Genomic DNA, 22974 nt, shown 5'->3' with positions numbered 1-22974 from the left:
GGGAAAGAGAAGCACGCAACCCTCAGGAATGCCTACAGCAACCAGACCCGTCCTAAACATGTTTTTCCCTTCTCAGAACCACGGCGGTAATTTATTAGCAAGCTAATGGAAAAATTCAATAAACCCGTGATCCAACGAAAACCTTGCACATTCCATCTTTACAGCTCTGACCAAAAAACACCTCCAACTGCAACTACTCTTTGGCATCTTCCCGTCAGTCTTTTCATTTTTTTTTTTTGTCTCATTGCAGAAAAAACGTTTTTTTTAATATATATTTATTTTGGTGCGGTTTTCACAAAAGAAGTGTTCAAAAACCTGTGGGATGATCCGCCTACAAACAGTACTCAGGATAATGAAGTCCCAGCACTGCCAAAGAATGCACAGAGGCACTCGAGTCCTCGAGATCACAAGGACAGCCGCGGCAATCCCGATCACAGATTGAGATTTTATCTCGCTAACTGACACTCCTTTCCTCGGCTACCTCAGAGACAGTTTTATCACGGCTGATTGAGCCAAAACACTTCTTCTTCTTCTTTTTTTTTTTTTTTAGAATCATGGACTGTTAATTTTAACACATTTCTCGGCATCGCATTATATATTTTTTTCCAATCCGTTCCATTCAGTTCCAAAGCACGTGCGAATTCCGCAGGTTTGGTTGCAGAACCCTGGAGGATTCCATGGGCTTGGATTCTTGAACCTGCTGGAACCCACCCCACTATGATCTGTGCTCTTATTGGCTCTAGGGTGACAAGCGCCGGGGGGGGGGGGGGGGGGGGGGGGGCGTCCAGGGCCGTAAACCATCTCCAACACCTCTACGCCACTAAAACTGATTTATCCTGACGAGTGCCTCATCTGCATATCGTTAAGCGTTGAAATCATTCCCCCTGACGAGCAGGCGTCTCCACCTGCCATCGGGAGACGTGACCTCACTCCCAGCTGCCCTTGCTGGGGTTTATGGGAGAATAATCGCCCTCCAGCAGCATGGAGCTAAGCTCGTTCAAAACATTACAGCTCCATCGCAGTGAAAAACCACATCTGTCCACACAGACATCTCTGATAATATCCATGCATCCTGCCAGAGATACCCGGCATGAGGGCATCATCTTTATTATTGCATCATATTCTAGTGAATGTTCAAATTTATTCCACTGCAAATACATATGTGTTGTGCTATTAGAGTATATGAAAATACTATGTAATGTATAGAGCCATCCCTGCCACGACAGAAATGAAATATTGTTTCAGTGCATGGCTCCACTTTTTCAGGGCCTGCAGTTCAGCTTATGATTCTGTAAGATTTCAGGGAAACATTGAGGAAGCTGGCCCACTTCCATGTTATTAAAACCCAGGCAAATCTATCATCTAGACCCGATCTGTGAGAGGGTTCCTGGCTTCCCCCCCTGCTACAGCGGTTCAAAATCAAAATGGTGGCTGCCATAAATCCCATTTGAGTTTTTCCTCTCTCCCTCTCTCTTCTCTCCCTTCCCGCACCCCGCTCCCCCCCCAGCCCCCCCACCCCCCCCCCCCCGCCTTGCTAACCCCGGACCCAGGACCGCGGCTGGGGTTGTCAAACGCTGGGGAAAGGCGGGGTGGGGGCAGTGAGAAGAGGAAGACTTGCGGTGAGATAAGAAGAAATAGTGCTGTCTTCAGAGTAATACACTGTGGGAGAGATGCGCCAGATTAGGGCAGAGTCACTGCTTTATATTCCTCTAAATATATCAGTAGCGCCGTGTGTCAGGCCCAGCTCGGCTGCTGTTCCATCATTCTGCTGAAAACTGCATTTTATAGCCGCGCCCGACAGGCAAGCGGCCGCCCCGCTCCCTTTCCCCCGTCCCTCTCTCCCTCTCTCCCTCCCTCTCTCTGCAGTGTATGCGAGTCCTGGTGTGTGTTTAAGGAGTAAAAAAAAAAAGAGAGAAGAAGATACGTCGAAGGCAGCTGCAATAGCAGGGCTGCATCATGGGGTCACATTCCACAGGCACCGTGCGGCGTTTCCTGTGTCTGAACACGACAGTCACGCCACGTAACACCGCGGATATACGCGGCTGCCGCAGGGGCAGGGAAGAGTTATAGTCAGCACGGGAAAAGGAATGTTTAGCGGTATCTCAGTTGATTTTCTTAAAAATGAAAAAGAGAGAGAGAGAAGTGAGGACAGATATATGGATACTATGGGTAAGGAGGTTCACCATCTTGCAGTAGTGATGTGCCCACACAGTATTCTCATGGTAGGCTGACAGAGAGGCAAATGATAATAAAGGTCTCATGTCTTCCTTCCTGCAGAGTCACACCCCACACCCCTCGCACGTCCCTCCGACTGATGGCTGTACATTTCCCTCAATGAGTAGCAGAGATGGGAATCTGAAATTGAGTATGCCGTTAAATTTACTGCGGGTCTCCTCTTGGAGAGGATATGGGTAGCACTGACGGTAAGCGAGACCTAAATCATGTTTCCCCTTTTCTCCATCATTTTCTCTCTCTCTCTTTCTCAGCCCTCGTTAGAATGCATGAACTTTCTTATCTGCTGGGTAAAAATTAACATATATTCAGTTTCAGGTGAGAAACATATGAACACATATGTAAGGGACATTAAGACATAGTTACCTGGCATTTATTACAACTGTATGCGATAATGTTACTGCACCTTCTGTAAAGAAATTGACATGTTTATGTGGCTTATCTAAGAGAGAGAAAACAGGACTTCATAGACCACAGCTAAAACAATGCTATGGTACTGAGGAAGAAAATATGGAGCATTGATCTTCATATCACATGCAGTATATATGAATTTGATATTACCTTATGACCTTCTGACATTGGCATCTGAAGAAAAGCTTTCTGAAACTGTGAGGCAGGCCTAAATTATGCTCTGTATTGTGAAAATTGTTAATTTTAGAGATAAGCTGCAGATTCAGCAATACTGTACAGTTTCAGTGCGAAAGAAGGGCTTGCATATGTATAACAGCACAGCGTAAAGACAGACTTTGCCCTAAAGATGAAAAGCACATATGTCAAGCCCCATTCATGAGTTTTGTATTTATATTACAGCAGTGGGTAATGAAATCACATTTTATTCTGAGAGAGTTTATGCTCAGAAAAAATCGCATCACTTCTACTTGTTCATTAAGTTGCCTTATTTAATATTAGTTAGTTAGTTAATTGATTAGACCTATGTATGGAATTGTTAAATAAAGAACCACTTCACATGTATATGTATCCTCCTTTTTAAGTAACCAGTGCAGGTCACAGAATACAGAATACTGAAGACTGTAGTTCACAGGTGTATCCTGTATAATTACCCAGTGAAGACTGCAAAGTACAGGTGTATACTATATATTCACCCAATGAAGACTACACTACTCAGGTATACACTGTATAATTTCTCTGTGAAGACTGCAGTTCACTCACAGGTATGTTCTGTATAACTACCCAGTGAAGACTGTAATTTACACGCGTATCCTGTATTATTACTCTCTGAAGACTGCAGTATATATAGATACAGTCTGCACAATTACCCAGTGAGAACTGTAATTTACAGGTGTATCCTGTATAATTTCCCAGTGTAAACTGCAGTATACAGGTAATCAGGTGCCGTGGAAGACTCACCTGTGACGGAGCTGTCCAGGTTGTCCATGCTGGACCCTGGTGTGTGCTCAATGCCACGGAGAGGCCGGGCAATCTCGTAGCCTTCGTCGTCCTCCTCATCTTCGTCGTCCTCCTCGTCCTCGTCCGGCATGTCGGTCTCCAGGTCGGACACCAGGGTGCTGGACACGTACCCCACAGGGGGGGCCGGGGCTTGAGGGGGGTGGGGGCCTCCCTGCATGTGCCTGCACCAGGGAAGAGGAGACGCATTAACACCCTGAGCACACACTGAGCGCACGCTGACAGATTCAAATGGAGAGAGAGACAAAAAAAAGGAAGACAGGAGGACAAAAGCTGAGTAAATGAGAGACAAGGAAGGAGACAGGGGTGCGATACAAAGGACAAACGCGAGCAGGAACCCGCTCTGTTCAAACTTCAAGGCACATTCCCAGATACGATTCGGAACAATTCCGCTAATTCTCCAGTGCTCCTCTCCGCGTGCTAACACAATGACCCTCTAATTGCCGCTGAACGGGGGGTACAATGGCGCGGTCTACGGGCCTGTCTGCGGCGTGTCTGTCACGGTTCCGACAGCTAGCGGCACCGACAGGCCCCTGGCGCTGTTCGAGCGGCGTCGTGCCTTTGACGCGGTCGGGCTGCAGGATTTGGATGTAATTACTGGCTCTTTCCTGTTGTCAAAGCCGTGCTCACACCAACCTAGTCATTATCGGGTAACACGACATCTCCCTCCTGACAAGTCCTCCCGATTCCTGTTTGTACCGTAATGAACGGATGCCAGTCGCTCTCTCAAAGAGCGGGATGAAACGACTGGGGCTCATTTGACTTGCATGGATAAAACACAGCGTAATACACGGGCGCCTTCACCCTGCGGAGGCGGGCAAATTTTTCCTCCTATACTGTATATAGGTCAAATTTTATTGCAGCTTTTGAGTCTTTTCAAGTATAAGAGAGTGAGAAAAGTGGTCACAGTGAGTAACACTATAGGATCATTACGATGATTCACACAGAAAGGACCACATGGTGCGGTGCTCGTACAGTTGAGATAAACAGAGGAAAACAAAAAAAACGGTTAAGCATTTTTAATGCACTCCAAAGACCACCCACAAACCCCTTGAGACCCCCCCCACCCCTCTGATGACAACCACCTCCGGCCCCCACCCCCCCATACCAGGTTTGCTTGGCCATGTCCAGCTGGTAGGCGCGGGTCAGCTCATCCAGGTGGGCCTGCAGCATGGGCTGCATCTCCTCGCGGGGGGAGGGGGTGAGAGTCGCCGTCGACTGCTGGCCGAAGGACACCGCGGCCGGGGACGAGGCCACACCCCTGATGGGCGGGGTTGGCACTCTCTCCTCCTCCTCCTCCAGCTCGTCCTCCAGGCCCTGGTGTAGGTAGGTCTGCACGGGCATGGGAGGGCCCCACCCGTCACTCTCGTACCTGCGGGGGGGAAGGGGGGGCCGGGGGGTGGAGACTGGGTTAGCGTCAGCGCAGCGCCTGGGCTCATAATTGCATTGATAAAGCTAAATGCTAATCCTGTGTTTAAAAGCCGACTTATGGGGCGATTTGTCCTTGTCAAGCGCCGTTTACGAGGAACTCGCGATTCGGAGATCCTGCAAGCGGGTACAGTAAAAAGGGGGCGAGGTTTTCCTTTCCCGTAACTGCGCTTACACAGGCTGAGGTAATAACGGCCGTAAAAGGAGATGTTCATTAAAAGAATTTGTCAGTGCACACTCCATAGGACATAACAGTTTTAATCTGCTGCCATTAAGACAGGGAGTCTGGATTTACAGGCCTGAGGAATCCTCATTTGCCAGATAGCCTATTAAGCCAGATGACTTTCCCAGATTAAAATTAATGGGGGTGAAAAGCAAGCACACCTCACAACCGGCAAAACTTGGACCCCATTCAAGAGGCTCTTTCCAGGGTGCGCGCGAGCACAGTTTTATGTTTTTTATTTTTGGACGTGACGATCCTGTTTCGTTTGCTGTGAAATGAAAGCGACCCGACCGGGCGAGCGAGAAGGTGGCCCGTCACAAGGGCTCCTGTGTCGGTGCGCCCCTGCAGTGTGTGTGTGTGTGTGTGTGTGTGTGTGTGTGTGCGTGCGTGTGTGTGTGTGTGTGTGTGTGTGTGTGTGTGTGTGTGTGTGTGTGTGTGTGTGTGTGTGCGTGTGCGCGTGTGTGTGTGTGTATGTATATGTGTGCGTGTGTGTGTTTGTATGTGTGTATGTGTGTGTGTGTGTGTGTGTGTGTGTGTGTGTGTGTGTGTGTGAGAGAGAGAGAGAACAGAGGGGGGCGTGGAGCGTGGGAGTTGTTTCAGCCACGTTTCAACACCTCCCCGGCCCAGAGGAGGGTGGCTGGACCAGCTCCTCACTCCTGGATCTCCCCGCGGGCAAGCTGTTCCCAATTAGCATGAATGCTACAATTGTAAGAGCGGAGCTGTGGGGAAAAAAAGTGTGGAAACTGCATGAAGGAAGGGGCCTTTTTTGAGTGTCGGGCCTCCCCCCCCCACCCCGTCTCTCTCAGAGCAGAGGGGGCCCCCTGTGGATCGTGGGCCCGTCTGGGTTCAGCTGAGCCGTTTCCCCTCCAACAGCTTGAAACAATGTTGTTGTTTTTTTTTCCTTCTGCAGCCGCAAAGTTTTCCTTCATGTTAAAAAAACACTACGAATGAACGCTCCCAAACCATCTGTCTGTCTATCCGCCTGCTTTGGGGTCGGCATGCAGTGCACTCATTAGGCGGAGAGAAAACGGCAGCATTGAAGCTGGTGCTTCCACAGCTGAACCTCAGATTTTGTTTTGACTGGACTACTGATGTCAAAGACAGGATTGGAACAGCACCCTTGACCAGTAAACGTTCTGTGCGCAGTATTTCTCATTCATATTATATCCATGTTACAGACCTGCAACAGCTAAAGCCTGTCCGTCTTTCTGACTGTGTGTGAAACAAGATGTTCACAGCTTCACACACACATACACACACGCACACACGCACCAACACACACCGGCACAGGCACAGGCACAGGCACACAGGCACACACACACACACACACACACATCCTAGGACCTGCTCAGCTGTTGTGAGTCAGTTAGCATGTCTGTCTGTCTGTCTTTCTTTCTGTCTGTGCAGACAGCATGAGAGCCCTTACCCTCCTCCTTCATGGTGTTCACTGGGATAGTGGTCCATCTCTGTTCCCGGGAGGGGGTGGACAGGTGGAGGAGGGAGGGGTACGTTGGCCCAGTTCGATCCGTTGGTCTTTGGCGGTTTGGTTCCGCTCTTTGTCTTCTTCTTCTTCCCCCCTTTGCCACCTACAGCAGAGAGAGACAGGGAAAGACGTGGGTTACAGGACAAGAACCCAAAAATTTATGCACACAACTGGCTCGGCTTTTCAGTTCCGAACTTTAAACACATGCATCAGTTCAACTAATAATAGTCACATGTACACATTATTTTCCCTCGTTAAAGATTTAAAGAGCTATCAAGAAGAGAATGTTAAATATTTAAAGAGCTGCTGGCCAAGCTGACAAAATCAACTGTACATTCAAGACCATATGCACTGCTTTTTGTCAAAGGAACACATTTCTTGTCTAATTTAAATACCACAAACGGTTTGGGGAGTTTCATTCTACTTGTATAAAAGCCACCGAAAGAATTTCAACGCCGTGACATAACAAGGTGGATTCTGACCCGGCTAGTTGTCCCACGGACTAATCAAATGCCCAGGCTGTGATGGAAGATGAAAAAGAGAGACTGCCTCAATGGAGACCAGCACTGTCGCCACCAAAAATCCCCCTGCCTGTCCCCGCCTTGACACTGCTATCGTTGGGGTCTGCGGGGGAACGACTCACTCCAGGACGGCGACAGTGTGAGCGAGGGGGCCTCCGTCCTCCGTCGGCTGGCCCGTAATGAGATTCAGTTGGACTCTATTACCATTTAATTTATTTTTATGACATGACAGAACCCTCTCTTCCATTTCCCCTCGGATACGTTCCGCACCGGACTCTCCCCCCAAATTCATCTATCACTATCAAGCTGTCAGCTGAGGATGCTTTCTATTGGCTGGCACGCCGTTCGGTGACTGCGGCGGCACCCCCGCTTCTGTCTTGCCGCAACACGGTGACCTTTGACCTCGCATCCCCACCTTTATCTGGCCCCCCAGCATGTACAGTCTACCTCCCAACACTTGTCAGAGGGGGCGGCATATTCACAGTGCTTTTGTTGTCCGCCCTTTCCTCTCTCTCTCTCTCTCTCTCTCTCTCTCTCTCTCTCTCTCTCTCTCTCTCTCTCTGTGCTCAGTGAGTGTGGCAGTGTACCTCCAGAAAGGTGTCGCCCCACCCTTTGTTTAAGCAATGCCCCCCCGCCTCTCCTCCCTCTCACAGGCTGGCGGCGTGTGGCTCAGGGCAGGTGGGAAGGGAGGGGATTGATGAGTTTGGCGTGGTGGTCTGTCCGCCCCCTCCTCCTTATAGCTGTCTGTTTGCGGCAGACCCTCCATAATCTCTCTGTGCCAGCCATGCCAGATTCAGCCTCTCGGTAGCCAGGGTCCTGAGCATGCCTGTGATACAGCCCGATACAAAAACCTCGCCGCGGGTCTCAGTTGCGAGTGTTTGTGTCATCTGTCTGCCTACCGTCGCTGCCAAAGGGCTGTAATCACCACGAGCCGCAAGAAGTTTCCATTTTGAGTCAGTTCTCTGTTGCTGTTCAACAACCGCACTCTGGAACACTGACATACCAGCTGCAAGCTGCTGAATATTAGATTACAACTGGGCTTCTGCTGTAAGTGTATCTCAGTTTAGGATTCAGGAAAATTCTCACTTTCATTAACGAGGTGCAGACTGGAGCGAACCCATATTAACAGTCGGGAAACCAGTTTTATTCTCCTTTAGCTCAAGATCAAGAGATAATTTAATTGTAGCTCAAACAATAGTCCAAAATTTTGGCCTCAAACCACCTTCATTAGGGAGGATAATTTCATACCGTTTCTCTGTAGTTGCTCAATGGATTGCCCTTCTTACAAGCACCCATGGCACTTGATTGCCATGATTCCAAAATGTTCCACGACCGAAACAAAGATTTTTGCTTCAAAGGGAACGATAGCTGTAAGCAGGGGGAGAGGGGATTTGTCGTGGCTGAAATATCGGATATCGTCGGGGATAGGGGTGTCAGAAAAAGATTAATAAAGAACGCAGCTAATAAAAAAAACAACAACGGGCCCAAGGCGAGAGACTCGGCCGTTCGCGAGCGCGGTATGAAAGTAATTGGGTTTTCCTAATCGTTCCTCTGGGCGACGCTCGACTTTTCCCGATTAATGGTGAGGTGGCGCGATCGCTCAATCACTTCCCGCTCCTTCCGCCCCGCGCCCCCCCCACCATGCATCAATATTGCAAATAGGGCTCCACTGGCGGGGGGAGGGCCGAGGGCTGACTCAGAAATTACAGTAGCCTGAAATATGAAAAATAAAAGGAAGGCAAAGGGGTTGGCTGGGAGCTTGTGGAGGAATTACACAGCAGGCTCCTCTCCCTGACGCATGCTGGGCTTCTCTTCAAAGGGCCGAGCGGCCGCTGTGAGCAGAGATAGAAGCTGATATTTTTACCCGGGGTTTGGGCGCTCCCAGGCCGTGACTGCGGGGGCGGAGGGGGCGGACCTCGGGCCCGGCGCTGTTTTTGTTGGCTGCGTCAGCGCCGATGGAGAGGCGCGGAGGAGAGACCCGGGAGAGGCCTGGCCGACCAGGCCTGCCAACGCGGGGAGGGAGTGCGGCGTGTTTCAGCGTGTGTGTCAATGTGTGTGTGTGTGTGTGTGTGAGTGCGTTAATGTGCGTGTGACAATTTGCATGTGTTTGTGAGCATATGTGTTTGCGTGTATCCGTGCGTGTGTGCGCCGCACTATGTGCATGTGCAAGACTGCACATACGAGCACATTTATGACCACGACCACAAGTAGGAAAATCTGGCGTCAAGTCATCGGCTCCTATTATAAACCACCAGCCTTGAAATGCGTAAGGAAGAGAGGCATTGTGGGATAGACGGAGGCCTGCGTGGCGGCGCTCCAAGCGCAAGAGGAGCAGTTTCTCACTCACACACACAGCACAGCGCTGCCTTCCCTTCCTCTGGTTTTTAATGAGCGAGTCTGCGCTCCCCTGGGACCCTGCTCCGGTACCAGGGAAGTTCTTTTCCTCTCCTTTCATTTTAACTTGGTGCTGGCTTCAGACCTGGCTTTCATTAGCTCTCCCTCTCCGTCTCCTCAGAGAACACCGCACGCTTTCTTGTTTTCTCTTCCATGTGTTTTTTTTTTTTAATTTTATTTAAGACAAGGGCCCAACCCCCTGCTTCACCTCTCATTCGCTGGATCTGCCATCCCTTCTCCTTTATTCTATTTGAGGATACCGCGGCTGTATTTCTGTCCTCTGTATTTTAGAGCCGGCTCAAAACCCATCTTTGAACTCGGCTTGGGTTTAGCGTCTCCTTCTAAGAAAGAATATCTCCATAAATAGAATAGAGAGCAATACATAGCGCATGCATATGAAAATTTGATTCCACTAATGCCTCAGTAAAGGGAGCATACTGACAGATGGTTAAATCCACTGAATATGGAGTACACTTAACTCCAGACTGCAAATAAGAAACATTCCTATAATTACACTTTTCCTGAATTGTCTTTCGCCCCTGTAAACCAATTCTCCTTTAAGTGCAAGGGGGGCGGGGGTTGAATCCCTACTGAATTCCGGTACAAATGAATCGAATTAATAAGAGCAAATATCTTCTAATTTCCAGACTTTACAGGGGACAAAAGCATCCCTGAACTAATACATAGAACAAACGCTAGAGTTCAACAATCAGGACCCTTTTGACATTTTTTTTTTTCTGCCGAAGAACATGCGAAGTCAAGTGGACTCTCTCTCTCTCTCTCTCTCTCTCTCCCTATTTCAATCTCTCTCCTTGTCTTTATCATCCACTCACTCCCTTCCCCTCTATCTCTCTTTCCACTCCTTGATTTTAGCTCTCCCTGTCCTCCTCTCGCACCCCCCCGTCTCCCCCCCGTCTCCCTGACAAAGTGGCTGTGATTTATGCAGAGCGTAATGACATTGGTGCCTTCCTCCTCCTCCTCCTCTTCCCTGGCATCTCTCCGTGACCCACCGGAGATGCGAGCCTTCGACCCGCCCCGCGGAGCCCGGAAGAAGCTTTCGCCGTGAGGAAACGGCCGCCCCCCTGATCGCCTCTAATATCCCGCCCGTGTGCGTAATGTCTGCCGGCACATTGGATTACAGAGCAGTTAAGGCAGTGGCTTGTAACCAGATTAAAGTGGAGTGGTAGGGAACGAGCGGGGCCGCCTCCGCGTCCTATAAATGACATTGTAATTCTCAGTACATGGGTTTTATTATAGCCGGTGACCATTTAGAAGGAGAGGGAAGCGGCTTTCACTACTTTACTGTGTCCAGTCAAGCGTCCGGGATGCTCGGGGTGAGAATGCTCGTGACAGAGATAGTGTGTGTGTGTGTGTGTGTATGTGTGTGTGTGCGTGTGTGTGTGTGTGTGCGCACGCGCGCATTGCTCCAACTGTTTGAGAAGTCCCTATTCTCACATTCTGCTCTCATGCCCAAGGCGAGACATAGAGCTCAAACAAGACCCTGGAGTAATGAGATAAACCTGCCTCTAACAAGGCCCTGTGTGAAGCCATTCGGTGGCTTACTTCTGATTCACCCACCCTGAGCAGTACCACCCAGACACAAGAGGCTTTTGTGTGGTTAAGGGGTGAGGTACCCTCGCTGACAGAGAGGCGAGAGGAGCTGTAATGAATCACTGACACTCTGCGTTTTATCTTGTGCCCTTTTTGTTCGTAATTTTCGAAAACAAAAATACCTCTTTGCTTCAAGTCGCGTAACAGATGGCTGTTAGGAACCTCTTCATCACAAAGCGGTGTGCGGTCAAAAAGCTGATTTTAACACCAAGGAAGGGCTGTCAGGAGTGTGAGATTTCAGCCACCGTTTCCGCAGTCATGGGACGACTGGCACTAATAATACACTACTCTGTACTGCAATCACACAGGGGAGGAGCAATGCACCCCAGAGGAGGGGCTTAGGCTGGACAAGGGTGTGTCCTACAGAAATGATCATCTTTTAGTCAATGCCCATCCACATTACCTTTAAGACCTACAAAATGCACCAGCATCTGAAAACAAGGAGATGGGGCATCTTTCACCTGAAGCCTAAATTCAGCTGACAGCACACAGAGTGTATCTCTAGTGAAGCTGAAATCCATGCTTAAATTTATAATTCATAATATCAGAAATAATCATAATCTTCTGGACTTCAGTGGAGTGAGATCATAACTGCTAGTCTGCCTCATGCATGTACACTTTATATTTACACATTCACCAATATGAGACAGCAATATCACCATAATGACTCATGATATTTTATAAATAAATCGGCATTCAAAAGTACATTGCAGCAGAATTATAATTATTTGGCTGTTAAAATGATAAGTGATAACTCCACCCCACACACATAGCTTATTATGAGTTACTGAAAACATGATAATTCATGGATCTTGATCTCAGTGCCTGTGATAACATAATACTATCATGATCGTTATCACTGTGACTGCTACGACTACTACTACAAACTAACACTGCCACTATAGCTTCTCCTCCTACTACTAATATCACTACCAAGTATGCTAAAAACAGCAGTACTACCAACTATAACAATCAAAACAGTTCAAATTAGTGTTTCGATTCATGAGTTTGTTTGTGTGGCATCTATAAAACATACCATATAATGCCCAACTATACTGCTTACATGTTTATAGAAAAGAATACCAATTTAAATGTCCCGCAACACACTTATGTTTCCATTATTATCTAATATTGCACAGTGAACATTCTGAAACCGAGCATTACAAAGAGCTACGGCAATTTGAATGTATTTTCATGTAATTTTTCATTGATTTTTGTGGCCTACTTTATGCATGCTGAATATATCTGAATGGATAAGTTGATACAGCAACACGTTCAGTAAAAATAGTTTGCTATTCTTTGCCAGCTTTTCATACTAAATTCCCACTGTTCGAAATCTGTGTAATCTTCCTTTATGCTGCAAATCAGTCTGACTCCAGGGGGTGGTTTTCCAAGCACAGAGAAGACAGCCCGCTGAATCAAACACGCGCAGAAAAAAAAGAAAAAAACGGGGTGAGTGAGACTGCACCTCAAAACGCTGTCACCCTCCCCCCCCCCCCCATCAAACATCAGACATGAAAGCGCATCAGTGCGTGCAGCACACAACTGCGTCTTGCGGGCCTCATTCTGGAGCGGCGAGAGAGGGAAAAGTCTCGATGCAGCTTGTCGTGACGAACACCAGCTAACTGACTTCACAAAAGAAACTCTGCACTGCACCAACAAAAAGCCAAATGCACTCCATTCAATTTCAGGTGCAGTTTAGACCATGGAGAAGCCAAGCCACGGTGGTGAGTAAGAGGGGTGGGAGGGGATTGGTGGGTGTTAATGCAAATTCCTTTTGATGTCTAGCTCGGTAGGGGGATGTAACATGCAAATAAAAAAAGATAGGGAAGTCAATAAATCAATCAGTCAATCAATCAATCAATCAATCAATCAAAGCCCCACAGAGTCCCAAAGCTGTGCTGCAAAGAGCAGGAAAAAAAGGAAGCTGACCCCCTGACCCCTGAGAAACCAACCTGATAGGCTGCCGCTCCGCTCTGAGCTGTTGTGAGAGCTGGTGGTGCTGAAATCTTGTGATTGGTTGTGTGGCATTCTATTAGACAATCCTTCGGCCAATCGGTAGTCAGGAATGAAAAGTAGTGCTGGGGGGGTTAAAGGGCAAAAATCACAGTGGCATAAGGTGATTGGCTCACAGCACAAGCAACGTGCGGGGCATGCAGTTAGAGCGTCAGGCAAGCTGCGGACAGACACCGCTCTCTCTTTCTCTCTCTCTCTCTCTCTTTCACAACACACAAATAGAGGCCCTTAGAGTGCAAACTGGCAGCGCTGGATAGAAAAACACAGGGCCTGGATGGGAATCAACAGCTCTTAATTTATGAGGAGTGGAACGTCAATTTAGAAATGTAATACATGCAGGATTTATATTTTTTTAATGTCCCATTTATTTATTTTTTATTTTATATGATTGTCCATTGTTCAAAATAATGTGATTGCAGATTGGAATTCAAAGGAATAGTATTAGACCTCCATGGTAAAAACTGTAATTATTTTACTTGAGCTTTTTGAGGATAAATATAAAAATAGGCACAAAGCCTTGTAATACTCATTACTCATAAACTGGCAAACTCACTACATTTTCAAATGGCTTTTAAGAAAACCTCATGCAATATCCAACATAATCAAATTAAATTATTTTTTAAAATATCTTGGTAAAACAGGAAAAGCAATTACTCTGAAACAGAGTGAGCCATTCCTTTTAATACAAGGCTCCACTAAAAAAAAAGTTTTAGCTTTATTTTCCTTGCCTTTCAGACAAGGTGTTCAGCTGACCTAAGTCAGCCTGAACTTGGCTGAATGCTTGGAACATCACACTTCCAAGTTAATCCTTCTTCCAAGCACAGCAGAAGTGGCGTCCCTTCAAAGCAGCAGTGCTAAAGACAAGTGTGGTCACGACGGACCTTACCGCGGGACGTGAAGACAAACACGCCCCCATTGACATGGTAGAGTAAATGAAGGGCTTTAATCTCAAATATGAATCCGTTCTACCACCCACACACACACACACACACGCACACACACATACACACATACACACACACACACATACACACACACACAGGCGCGCGCTGGGGGTAAGGGGTGAACAGGTGAAAGGTCATGGCAGGGAGGGCAAATTACAGGGTCATTCTGATGACGGCAATTGTCTATGGGTAAGACAAGCTGTGGGCTTGTGATGTGTTCAGGGTAACCGGTATTACAGACACGTAACACACACACATACAAACACAAACACACACACTCCTCACAGGGCCAGACAGGCCCCAGGGACTGTCCCTGTTGCCCCACCCTCCTCCTCCGCTCTCCCCCCTGCCTCACTTACTGTTGTTGCAGGAGTTTTTGTCGGGCAGAGAGTAGCCCAGGTTGGCCATCTCCTGCTTGGCCTGGATGGAGGCCTTCCACTGGGAGTCGGGCAGGTCCACGGCCAGCTCGTGGATGCTGCTGGAGTGCAGGATCTGGGTGGTGGCGTAGGGCGTGGCCTGGGACGCCTGGCTGGGGCTGTTGTAGCTGGCTTTGGTGGTGAAGTCGATGCTGCTGTAAATGGCCCCGTCGGACAGCATGGTGCCCGTCTTGTCACCCTGTCCTGAGGGCAGCACGTCTGATACAGAGAGAGAGAGAGAGACGGGGTGAGCTTCACGCGGTGCAGCGGAACGGGCGAGCAGACAATGGGAAGAGAGACAGAGACATAGAGTGAGAGAGCTTAGAATGAGGGAACATACGCTTAAGTGAACAGGAGTGCAAAGAGGCACACCGAGATACATTTTGTAACCTAATTAATAGTGATTGTCTTTGAAGAAAAAAAAAAAGTTACATTAGTGTGAGCTTCAACGGGAAAAGCCTTGTACTGATTAAGGGCAACGGGCTCAAATCCTGGTTGAAGTGGGCACAGCACTAACCAATGGTACTACAGCCCCAGTGAGGAGTCAGTTGTGCATTGGCAAGGCATCCCAACGCTTCTGTAATTGAAAAGAACACTGGATAATCATATTACCACCATACTATGGTGAAAGCAATGATTACGTAAGTTCAGAACCAGTGTCCAGCACCCTGTGATGCCTCTGGAGCTGGCTACCATGAGCCCCAGCTCCGGCCTGAACAGCCCAACGATGTTTCTCTGACTGGCTGAGCCCACTGAAGTCGGCTTACCGCTAAACTGCATGCCACATCCAGCACTCCGGCTCCAGAAACAAATGCACTTTATTCGGTTCAGTCCACTGGGCGCCAATCTTTGGTACCAACTCTCATTCTCCTCCTGTTCTCTCCCCCTATCTGCTCTCTCTTTCCTCTCTCCTCTCTTCCCCTTTCTCTTTCTCCCTCGCTCTACTTTTGTCTCCTTTCTCTCTCCTTTCCCCTCTCCTCCTCTTTCCCCCTCTCTTCCCTTCTCCCCTCCCCCTCTCATTCTCTCCTCCTCTCCCTCTCTCGCCCTCTCTCCCCTCCTCTCCTTCTCTCCCTCTCCCCTCCTCTCTCTCTCTCCTCCTCTCCCTCTCTCCCTCTCTCCCCTCCTCTCCCTCTCCCTCTCTCTCTCTCTCTCCCTCCCTCTCTATCTCTCCCCTCCTCTCCCTCTCTCCACCCATCTCCCCCCCCCCCCCCTCTCCCTCTCTCTCTCTCTCTCTCTCTCTCTCTCTCTCTCTCTCTCTCTCTCTCTCTCTCTCTCTCTCCCTCTCTCTCTCTCCCCCCTCCTCTCCTCTCCCTCTCTCCCTCTCTCTCTCGGATGCACAGATGAGGGATAATGCTCCCACTCTGCATGTGTGCGGGTGCTCAGGGTTTCTCCGCTCGGCTCGCCGGCCCAGTCAAGGGGAGATGATGTAGAGCCGCGGCGGAAGCAGACGCATCTGCACCAGCGGAGCCGCGCCTGTCCTTCACGACTCGCTGCCCGAGCCCATCCTTTCACACCCCCCCCACCACCTTCTCTCCCCCTCCCTCCCTTCTCTCTCCTCTCCTCCTCTCCGAAGCGGGGGACGCGACGCGGGACATGGGGCGGGGTGCATGCCAGCACCATCGCTCAGGCCATGGCCTTCACGGGATCAGCGTCCTGCCGGTGTGATGTATAAATGTATATCCACTTGCACCCATGCAATATGCATACAGGTATACATCTCATCCCAGGCGGCTAGGAGGCACTGTTTGTGATTAATGATTGGAGCTAGGTTGCAGCGTGGAACAATAGCGGGGGGGAAACAGCGCGTCTCCCGGCAACAGTACATTGGGGTGGTGTGTGGGGAGTGTGATAATGACGTCCGCTTTTTTCCTTACCTCCGCGGCCAAAGTTGCCCAGATCGTTGGGACCCCCGGAGCCGCTGTTGACGGGGAGGCTGGTGGCGGGCCAGGAGTCAGCCAGCCAGGGGTAGCCCGGGTCGCTGGCGTTCAGGAGACCGGGCCGACTGGGAGAGAGAGATGGAGAGGCGGTCACGTGGGTCAGCCGGTACTGTGATGTCATTCGCACACCCCGGGTTTGACAGCGGGTGGAGGGGGAGGGGGCGACAGGGGACAAGAAGAACCTCCCAAAAGAGACAGCGCACCCTCATGAAAAAATAATGATTCCCCGCTTCGTTTGGGATTTCAAAACTGTGTAAATGTGTCTTTTTTAGGCAGCGACAGTAATTTGACTGGATTGAGGAGCAATGAATAAAAAAACGTGATAGGAGTCAGTGGGGACTCCTGTACAGAGACGTGGAATCAAACGTGTGTTTGCATACTGTATGTGACTCTGTGTGTGTGTGTATGTGTGTACCTGTGTGAGAGCTTCAGTCACTAATGAGACATGTTTTTGGGTTTTACATTCATGACAGGGGCAACGCATGCGCCTCTCCCTCGGGTCTGAATTCGTTAAAGCTGGAAAGCCTCCTTCTTCTGTCTCTCTCTCTCTCACTTTCTCACTCACATCTGAATTCAAATGTGTTTTATTGGCATGAACAGCATTCAGAGTTACTGCCAGAGCAGTTTACATGCGGTGAACAGTATATCATTCCAGCCTCTGAGAATAATAAAAACGTCCAAACATAAAATAGAAGACATAATAAACAGTTATTATTAATGGGTATACGACACACAATACACTCATTAATTACATTACATTCAAAATGAAAGTAATTAATAATGTGACTTCATATGCTCACAATTTATGTAAGCAGTAGTGTTTTAGCAACGTCATATGTAATTTGTAGGTACACTTGAAATGAATACATAAATTGATCTGGAATTAATACGTATTTCTCACACACACACACACACATAAATGCTGACGCCCTATAACCTTTGTGAACTTGCACTGCACAATGTGCCTTCCCAACCCCATGTCCACAGGCCATATGGTCTCTCCAATTCCATCCCCTCCAAAACCCCCCAAATTGTCTCAATGGTTCGATCCTTCCATGTGCAGTACCCCCCCCCCCCCCCAGGACCCTGCTCTGCCTCCCTTTCGCTCCTGTCACTTGTGGGGTGCGGGTGGGAGGACGGTGCAGTTTAACAGGTGTTGCGCATCTGTCCCTGGGGTGCGGGGGCCATAAAAGCCGCCATTAAGACTTTAACCTGTCATGGGTGACTGCTGGGGGACCATTAGGGCCACTTTACTGTACAATCACGTCTGTACCTCGTTACCACCGGCAACACAGATGGGGACGGAGGGGCGATGCGCCAATGTGACTCTGCTTGGCTACAGCTTTGTTTACGGGGACTGTTATATTTATTCTTTTGCATCAGACTTCATCCTCTAAAGACTGTAGAGGTATTCAGTTAAAAATACTGTATTATTGTGATTTTGCAGTAATTATAGGGGAACAGAACATAACATCTACATGCAATAAACTGAGACATTTTGAGAATAAATACAGGGAGACAGAGAGGAGAGAGGTGTGTGTTGTGTTGTTGCTGCTCACCATCACCGAAAACCTTGCTTTCTCGCTGCACCAGCTGAGGGCAAGGGGCAGACTAATGAACTGTCCCCGGTCCCGCCATCTGAGGGATGCGTACGCGCCCACCGCTTCGCCCAACAGTGTCAAAACCCATGCGAGATAAGCTGCTTTACCCGAGCCCTGCGCTCGCAGCTCCGGGCTTCCGTCTCCCACAGAGAGCCGGCGGTGCTCACCCGAGGGATTATGGGATTGAGGAGCCCGAGGCTATGCCCAGGTAATGGGCATGCTGCAGTCGGTCTCCCTCTCTAACCCACAGGTTCTAATGAGAAGAGCTGTTAGAGCTGCAATCCCAATGAACTGAGAAGCGGGAGGCCCGACAAGCTAAGAGCCCCCGACATGGCTCCTGAATGCCAAAACAGCCCCTTGGGGGAAAAGAGTCATTCAAATTGATGGCTGTGTATCAGACACATGCACTTTTTATGGGGTAATACATCTCTCCACCCCCCCACCCTCTCTCTTTTTTTTTTTTTTCTATCTGCCACACTCTCCTTTTCCCGCTCTTCTCCCTCCACCCATCTCTCCATGACACTGTTTATTTCTCTCTTTCTTCCTCCCACTCTCTCTTTCATCCTTCCCGTCTTCTCCTCTCTCTCTCTCTCTCTCTCTCTCTCTCTCTCTCTCACCCTCCCTCTCTCTGTTGCTCAGAATTTGTCAGCCCGGCACTGTCTGGCGGCTGACAGAGAGAGAAAGACTCTGAACCTCACTGTCTAACAGCCACACCGACCGGAACCCCCCTTCTCCAAGTCAGACTCTGCATCCCCGCCCCCTCCCCAACGCCCCCCCCCCACCCCACCAACAGGACCATTTGTAAGTGGGTGATGATGGTGGTGACAGTGGAAATGGCCTCCTCGTCCTTGCGTTTATCATTGAGTGAGTGGCCCTCGGAAAGGATAATTAGAGTCAGAAATATTGTTATTGGGCGTATTTATTAAATGGGTGTCACGACTCCCAGAGCAGCGAGGGAGGCATACATTACAGAAACTTGACACTGAAACTTCTTTTAATTCCAGGCAAGACAGACAGAGACGTTAGAGTCTGGCCGGATATCGTCCCGATTCTGCCTCGTTCTGTGTGCGTGTGTGTTTATGCACCTACTGTCCTACGTATTCAAATTTTGATATCGACCGCTGTAAGAAATCATTTGAAATACAGCCTGCGACGCTTGCAGTGAGAGAAACAATAAATGAACCAACCGAGTGACATTAATCCAAAAAACAAGTTCATAAATCAGGTGGGTTTACGGCCCCCACGCATCTCCAGAAGAACCCAGCCCACACTAAAAGCCTGCACATTAAACGGCGCTTAAAGCATGTCTCTACATGAATTTACATTTTAAATTTAGATTCATAGAGGCCTTCTGTCACATCACTCCCAGATCCTGGGGGTTGGGGGGGTAGAGGCAAATAAATCTCCACAGTGACAGTAAGAGCAAAATTCATTGGCTGATTCGGCAAACCTACCATCTCTCATTAGGGCGTAATCTGCTTTTGCTAAAATATTGATCAGCAGAAAGATAGGAAATTATTACTGACTCCTAATTATAATTTCCATATTGGCAAAGGGAGAAGGTATGAGAACGCACTTCCCTTTATTGGCTTTTATCAATTTCAATTCAGCAGCCAAAGTCAGGGATCTAGGCCTACCAATCTGCGGCCTATTCATCTTCCATGAATCATTTATTCTGTGATCGATTAAGTGTAATTGTTCAGTCAGAGCAATTTGGCACCAGCCAATGAGAAGCTGGGAACGACCGCGGCTTCATTTGCTATTGTCTAATTAATGCAATAAACATCCCCCACGTAACAAATGAACACGTTTTCCCTCGGATACACGGCTGCTAATCTCGCTCTCCAGGCAGATGGGGATGCAGAAGCATCTGGGCCTTCATGCCTCCAAACTCTGCAAACGGGTCGGGTCGTTAGACCAGGGAAGCGGAGGCTTTCGGCTGACGGCTCTGTGCCGGAGGCAGCGCGCGGACACGACAGGGGTTCCCAATGACTCATGATATGACCCCCCCCCCCCCCCAGATAAGATATGGTCTCAGCACCAACAACAACATCATTCAAATCCCATTCACTGAAAAGGGTATCAGGATTACACAGGTGGAAAGCTGAGCAGAGACACGGCAGCACTGTGGATGGGGAAAAGGAATGAGGAGCGGCACAGATAATTATGGGGGTTGCTCTCTGGAACCGCACAGAGGGATGGAACATACGCAAGCACACGAGCAAGCACACGCAGGCATACGCACTTACACGCTAACAGATGCATGCTGTCTTAAATATCCTTCCTCTATTTATTTTTGATTATGTAACGCATTCTAAATAAAGTACGACTGCAGTGCTGACCGGCACACAGCAACATGCTTGTGTGTGTGCGTGTCTGTTTGTGTGTGTTTGTTTGCATGGGGATGTGCTTGTGTGTGTGTGTGTGTGTGTGTGTGTATGTCTGTGTGAATGTTTGTGGTCAAGTGTATGTGTTTGTGTGTGTATCTGCGTGTGCATATGTGTGTGTCTGTGCCTCTGTGTGTGTGTGTGTATGTGTGTGCGTGTGAGTGTGACAGGGTCAGGCTTCCTTGCGAATCTGAGAGTGAAGTGTTTCAGATCTTGCCGGGATTTGCCTGTTCAGGTGTGATAAAGAGGAAGGAAGTGAGAGAGGCCCGCGCCGTCTCAGGGGGGACTCTCCCGAATACCCTTATTGAGTCTGTAACTGGTGTCATTCAAATGAGCCCCCTCTCTCTCCCCGCTAACGTCGCAGACAGAGGGGTGCAGGGGGTACCTCCACACCACTCCCCTGGGTAATTATTTTTACATCATTACACATGCTTGTATTCCAGCCGCCCGCGTGTGGTGACAGGCAAATTCATCACTCCGGGGGGCTCCCGGGCCCTGCGCGGTGGCCGGGGAAGACAAATGATAAAATAAAGCCCTTCTCCGCTTAAATTGTTTCTGCTAATTCTCTCGCAGAGATTTATGAGTTCATCTGTCAAGGGCCTCGACGTATATGTGTTTTGGATGTGTGTTTGCCTGCATGTCTGTATGCCAGGTGCACGCAGAGCTATCTGATATGCATCTGTCACTAGGCTGTCATGCTGTACGTTCGACCAACATGCAGGACAAAGGTATTACATTATAAGGAAAAGAATTTTTAATGAATAAAAATTAGGCAGGTTCAACTATTGTGTGAGGATTGTTTTGCAGATGCAAATATATAATGTGGAAAGTAAGCTATACTGTATAAGCTACACTGTATGTACTGTACAAAACTATACTGTATGATTATGTTTAGTGGAAAAATTATTACTAATAAATATAACTCAGGAATCTGGCTGGTTTGGGTGAACAGTGTTTAAATTAAATTTCATTTAAATTAAACTTCAGTCTGCGGCACTGATAATCTTATGCAGCTGAGTGATTCTAGAAACTCCTCTGGCTGTGTCTGTTCAGTGGGTTTCTGCCATTACCCAGAAGGCCGAGCGGCAGAGACGGAGATCTCACCTCCCGTTGCTCATCAGGCCTCCGTCCACGCGTTGGAACGTCACTGGGGTTTGCCGGGGACCGCAGCGATGACATCACCCACAGGGAGGAGAGAAGAGAAGAAAAAACGGACAGCTTGAGTTTCACGCACAATGTTCCCAGCAAATCACCGGGGGCTGACCTCAAAAAAATGATTCTGATGGAATTACAGTTACATTCCCCCGCCGTCATTGCTTACAATACCGTCTAATGATCCAATTTACCGGCCGGGGGGTGGTGGGGGGGCACAGGAGGACTTTGCCAGCGTTCGTTTGCAGGTGAGCAGAACGATCACTCCATTAAGAGGAGCAAATGTCACACTGTGCCTAGCCATTTAAATAATTACACAATGATTAGAGCTGCATCGCATTGCATCAGCTGACACTGAAGCGCTTCTCTCTTTACGGGAAATTCGGCTGTAAACAGGGGTGTGAATCATCACCAAACCTCCCCGATTTCAGGAGGAGGTCAAAGCCAGGTGTGTCGCGGCAAGCACCGGGATCAGACGCGCAAATCGCGGACTTTAAAAGGAAGACCCAGAGCTTTATGTATTGAAAGACAGTAATCCTCCGTGTGACCTGACCCGTCCTGCTGATTCGCGGATAAAAGGAGCCGAACTGGTTGGCGGTGAATCCGAGCTCTATATTCTCTGCAGAAGTGAAAGATGGGCTAGAAAGAGTGCCTGTTTCATCCCTGTTCGACATGGATGATGACAAGAGCACATGTGGACCATCACATGTAAAAAAAAAACCCACGAGATCAGAGGAGCAGGAAGAAAAAAAAAAAGACGTGATAGTTTTGGAAATCACCCCATAGAGATAAAAACAGGAGAAAAACATGGCTGGGTTCAGAGGGATCTGAGCGCAATTTGGCACATTTGTTCCACAGATGGAGATTAAAAGGGGTGGGGGGGGTGGGGGGGGGCCTCCACATTCCTGCATTTCCCTCTGCCTCTACAGACAGTCATGCCGAGGCACGAACAGAACAAAATCACTGGGAAAAAAGACAGATAAAAGAAGGAATGATAGGAAGAGAGGAGAGACGGAGGAGAGACTGAAGAACACAGAGATTTGGGAGAGGTGAGTGCAGTCATTCGGATATGGGGGTTTGGGTGTGGTGGTGTAAGGAGGATCAGTCTCACACTCCAGGTGGATTCTGCCCTTGAATCTTCACCCAGTACTATCTGCCCCGCCCGCCATCCCGTGATCGGTGAAGGCAGAATCTACACCCAGCC

The 22974-nt window shown here is 48.8% G+C and overlaps 1 protein-coding gene across 9 annotated transcripts in view; it reads right to left on the bottom strand.

Annotated features, from left to right (window-relative positions):
- The window catches only part of robo2 (roundabout, axon guidance receptor, homolog 2 (Drosophila)), a 399514-nt gene that overhangs the window by 7206 nt on the left and 369334 nt on the right, over positions 1-22974 (bottom strand). For 5 of the 9 annotated variants that reach the window (XM_036536231.1, XM_036536226.1, XM_036536228.1 and 2 more), the window contains 7 exons: positions 21723-21765; positions 16568-16695; positions 14637-14912; positions 13273-13398; positions 6735-6894; positions 4766-5029; positions 3601-3821 (listed from right to left, as the gene is read on the bottom strand). In XM_036536231.1, the coding sequence (XP_036392124.1) occupies positions 3601-3821; positions 4766-5029; positions 6735-6894; positions 13273-13398; positions 14637-14912; positions 16568-16695; positions 21723-21765 (1218 nt within the window). The remainder of the gene's footprint in view (positions 1-3600; positions 3822-4765; positions 5030-6734; positions 6895-13272; positions 13399-14636; positions 14913-16567; positions 16696-21722; positions 21766-22974) is intronic. The other 4 variants (XM_036536232.1, XM_036536235.1, XM_036536233.1 and 1 more) reach the window with 1 other exon arrangement.

Source organism: Megalops cyprinoides, chromosome 9, assembly GCF_013368585.1.
Source record: "Megalops cyprinoides isolate fMegCyp1 chromosome 9, fMegCyp1.pri, whole genome shotgun sequence".
In the NCBI taxonomy this organism is placed as follows: domain Eukaryota; kingdom Metazoa; phylum Chordata; class Actinopteri; order Elopiformes; family Megalopidae; genus Megalops; species Megalops cyprinoides.
This window is presented reverse-complemented; position numbering and strand designations above follow the sequence as displayed.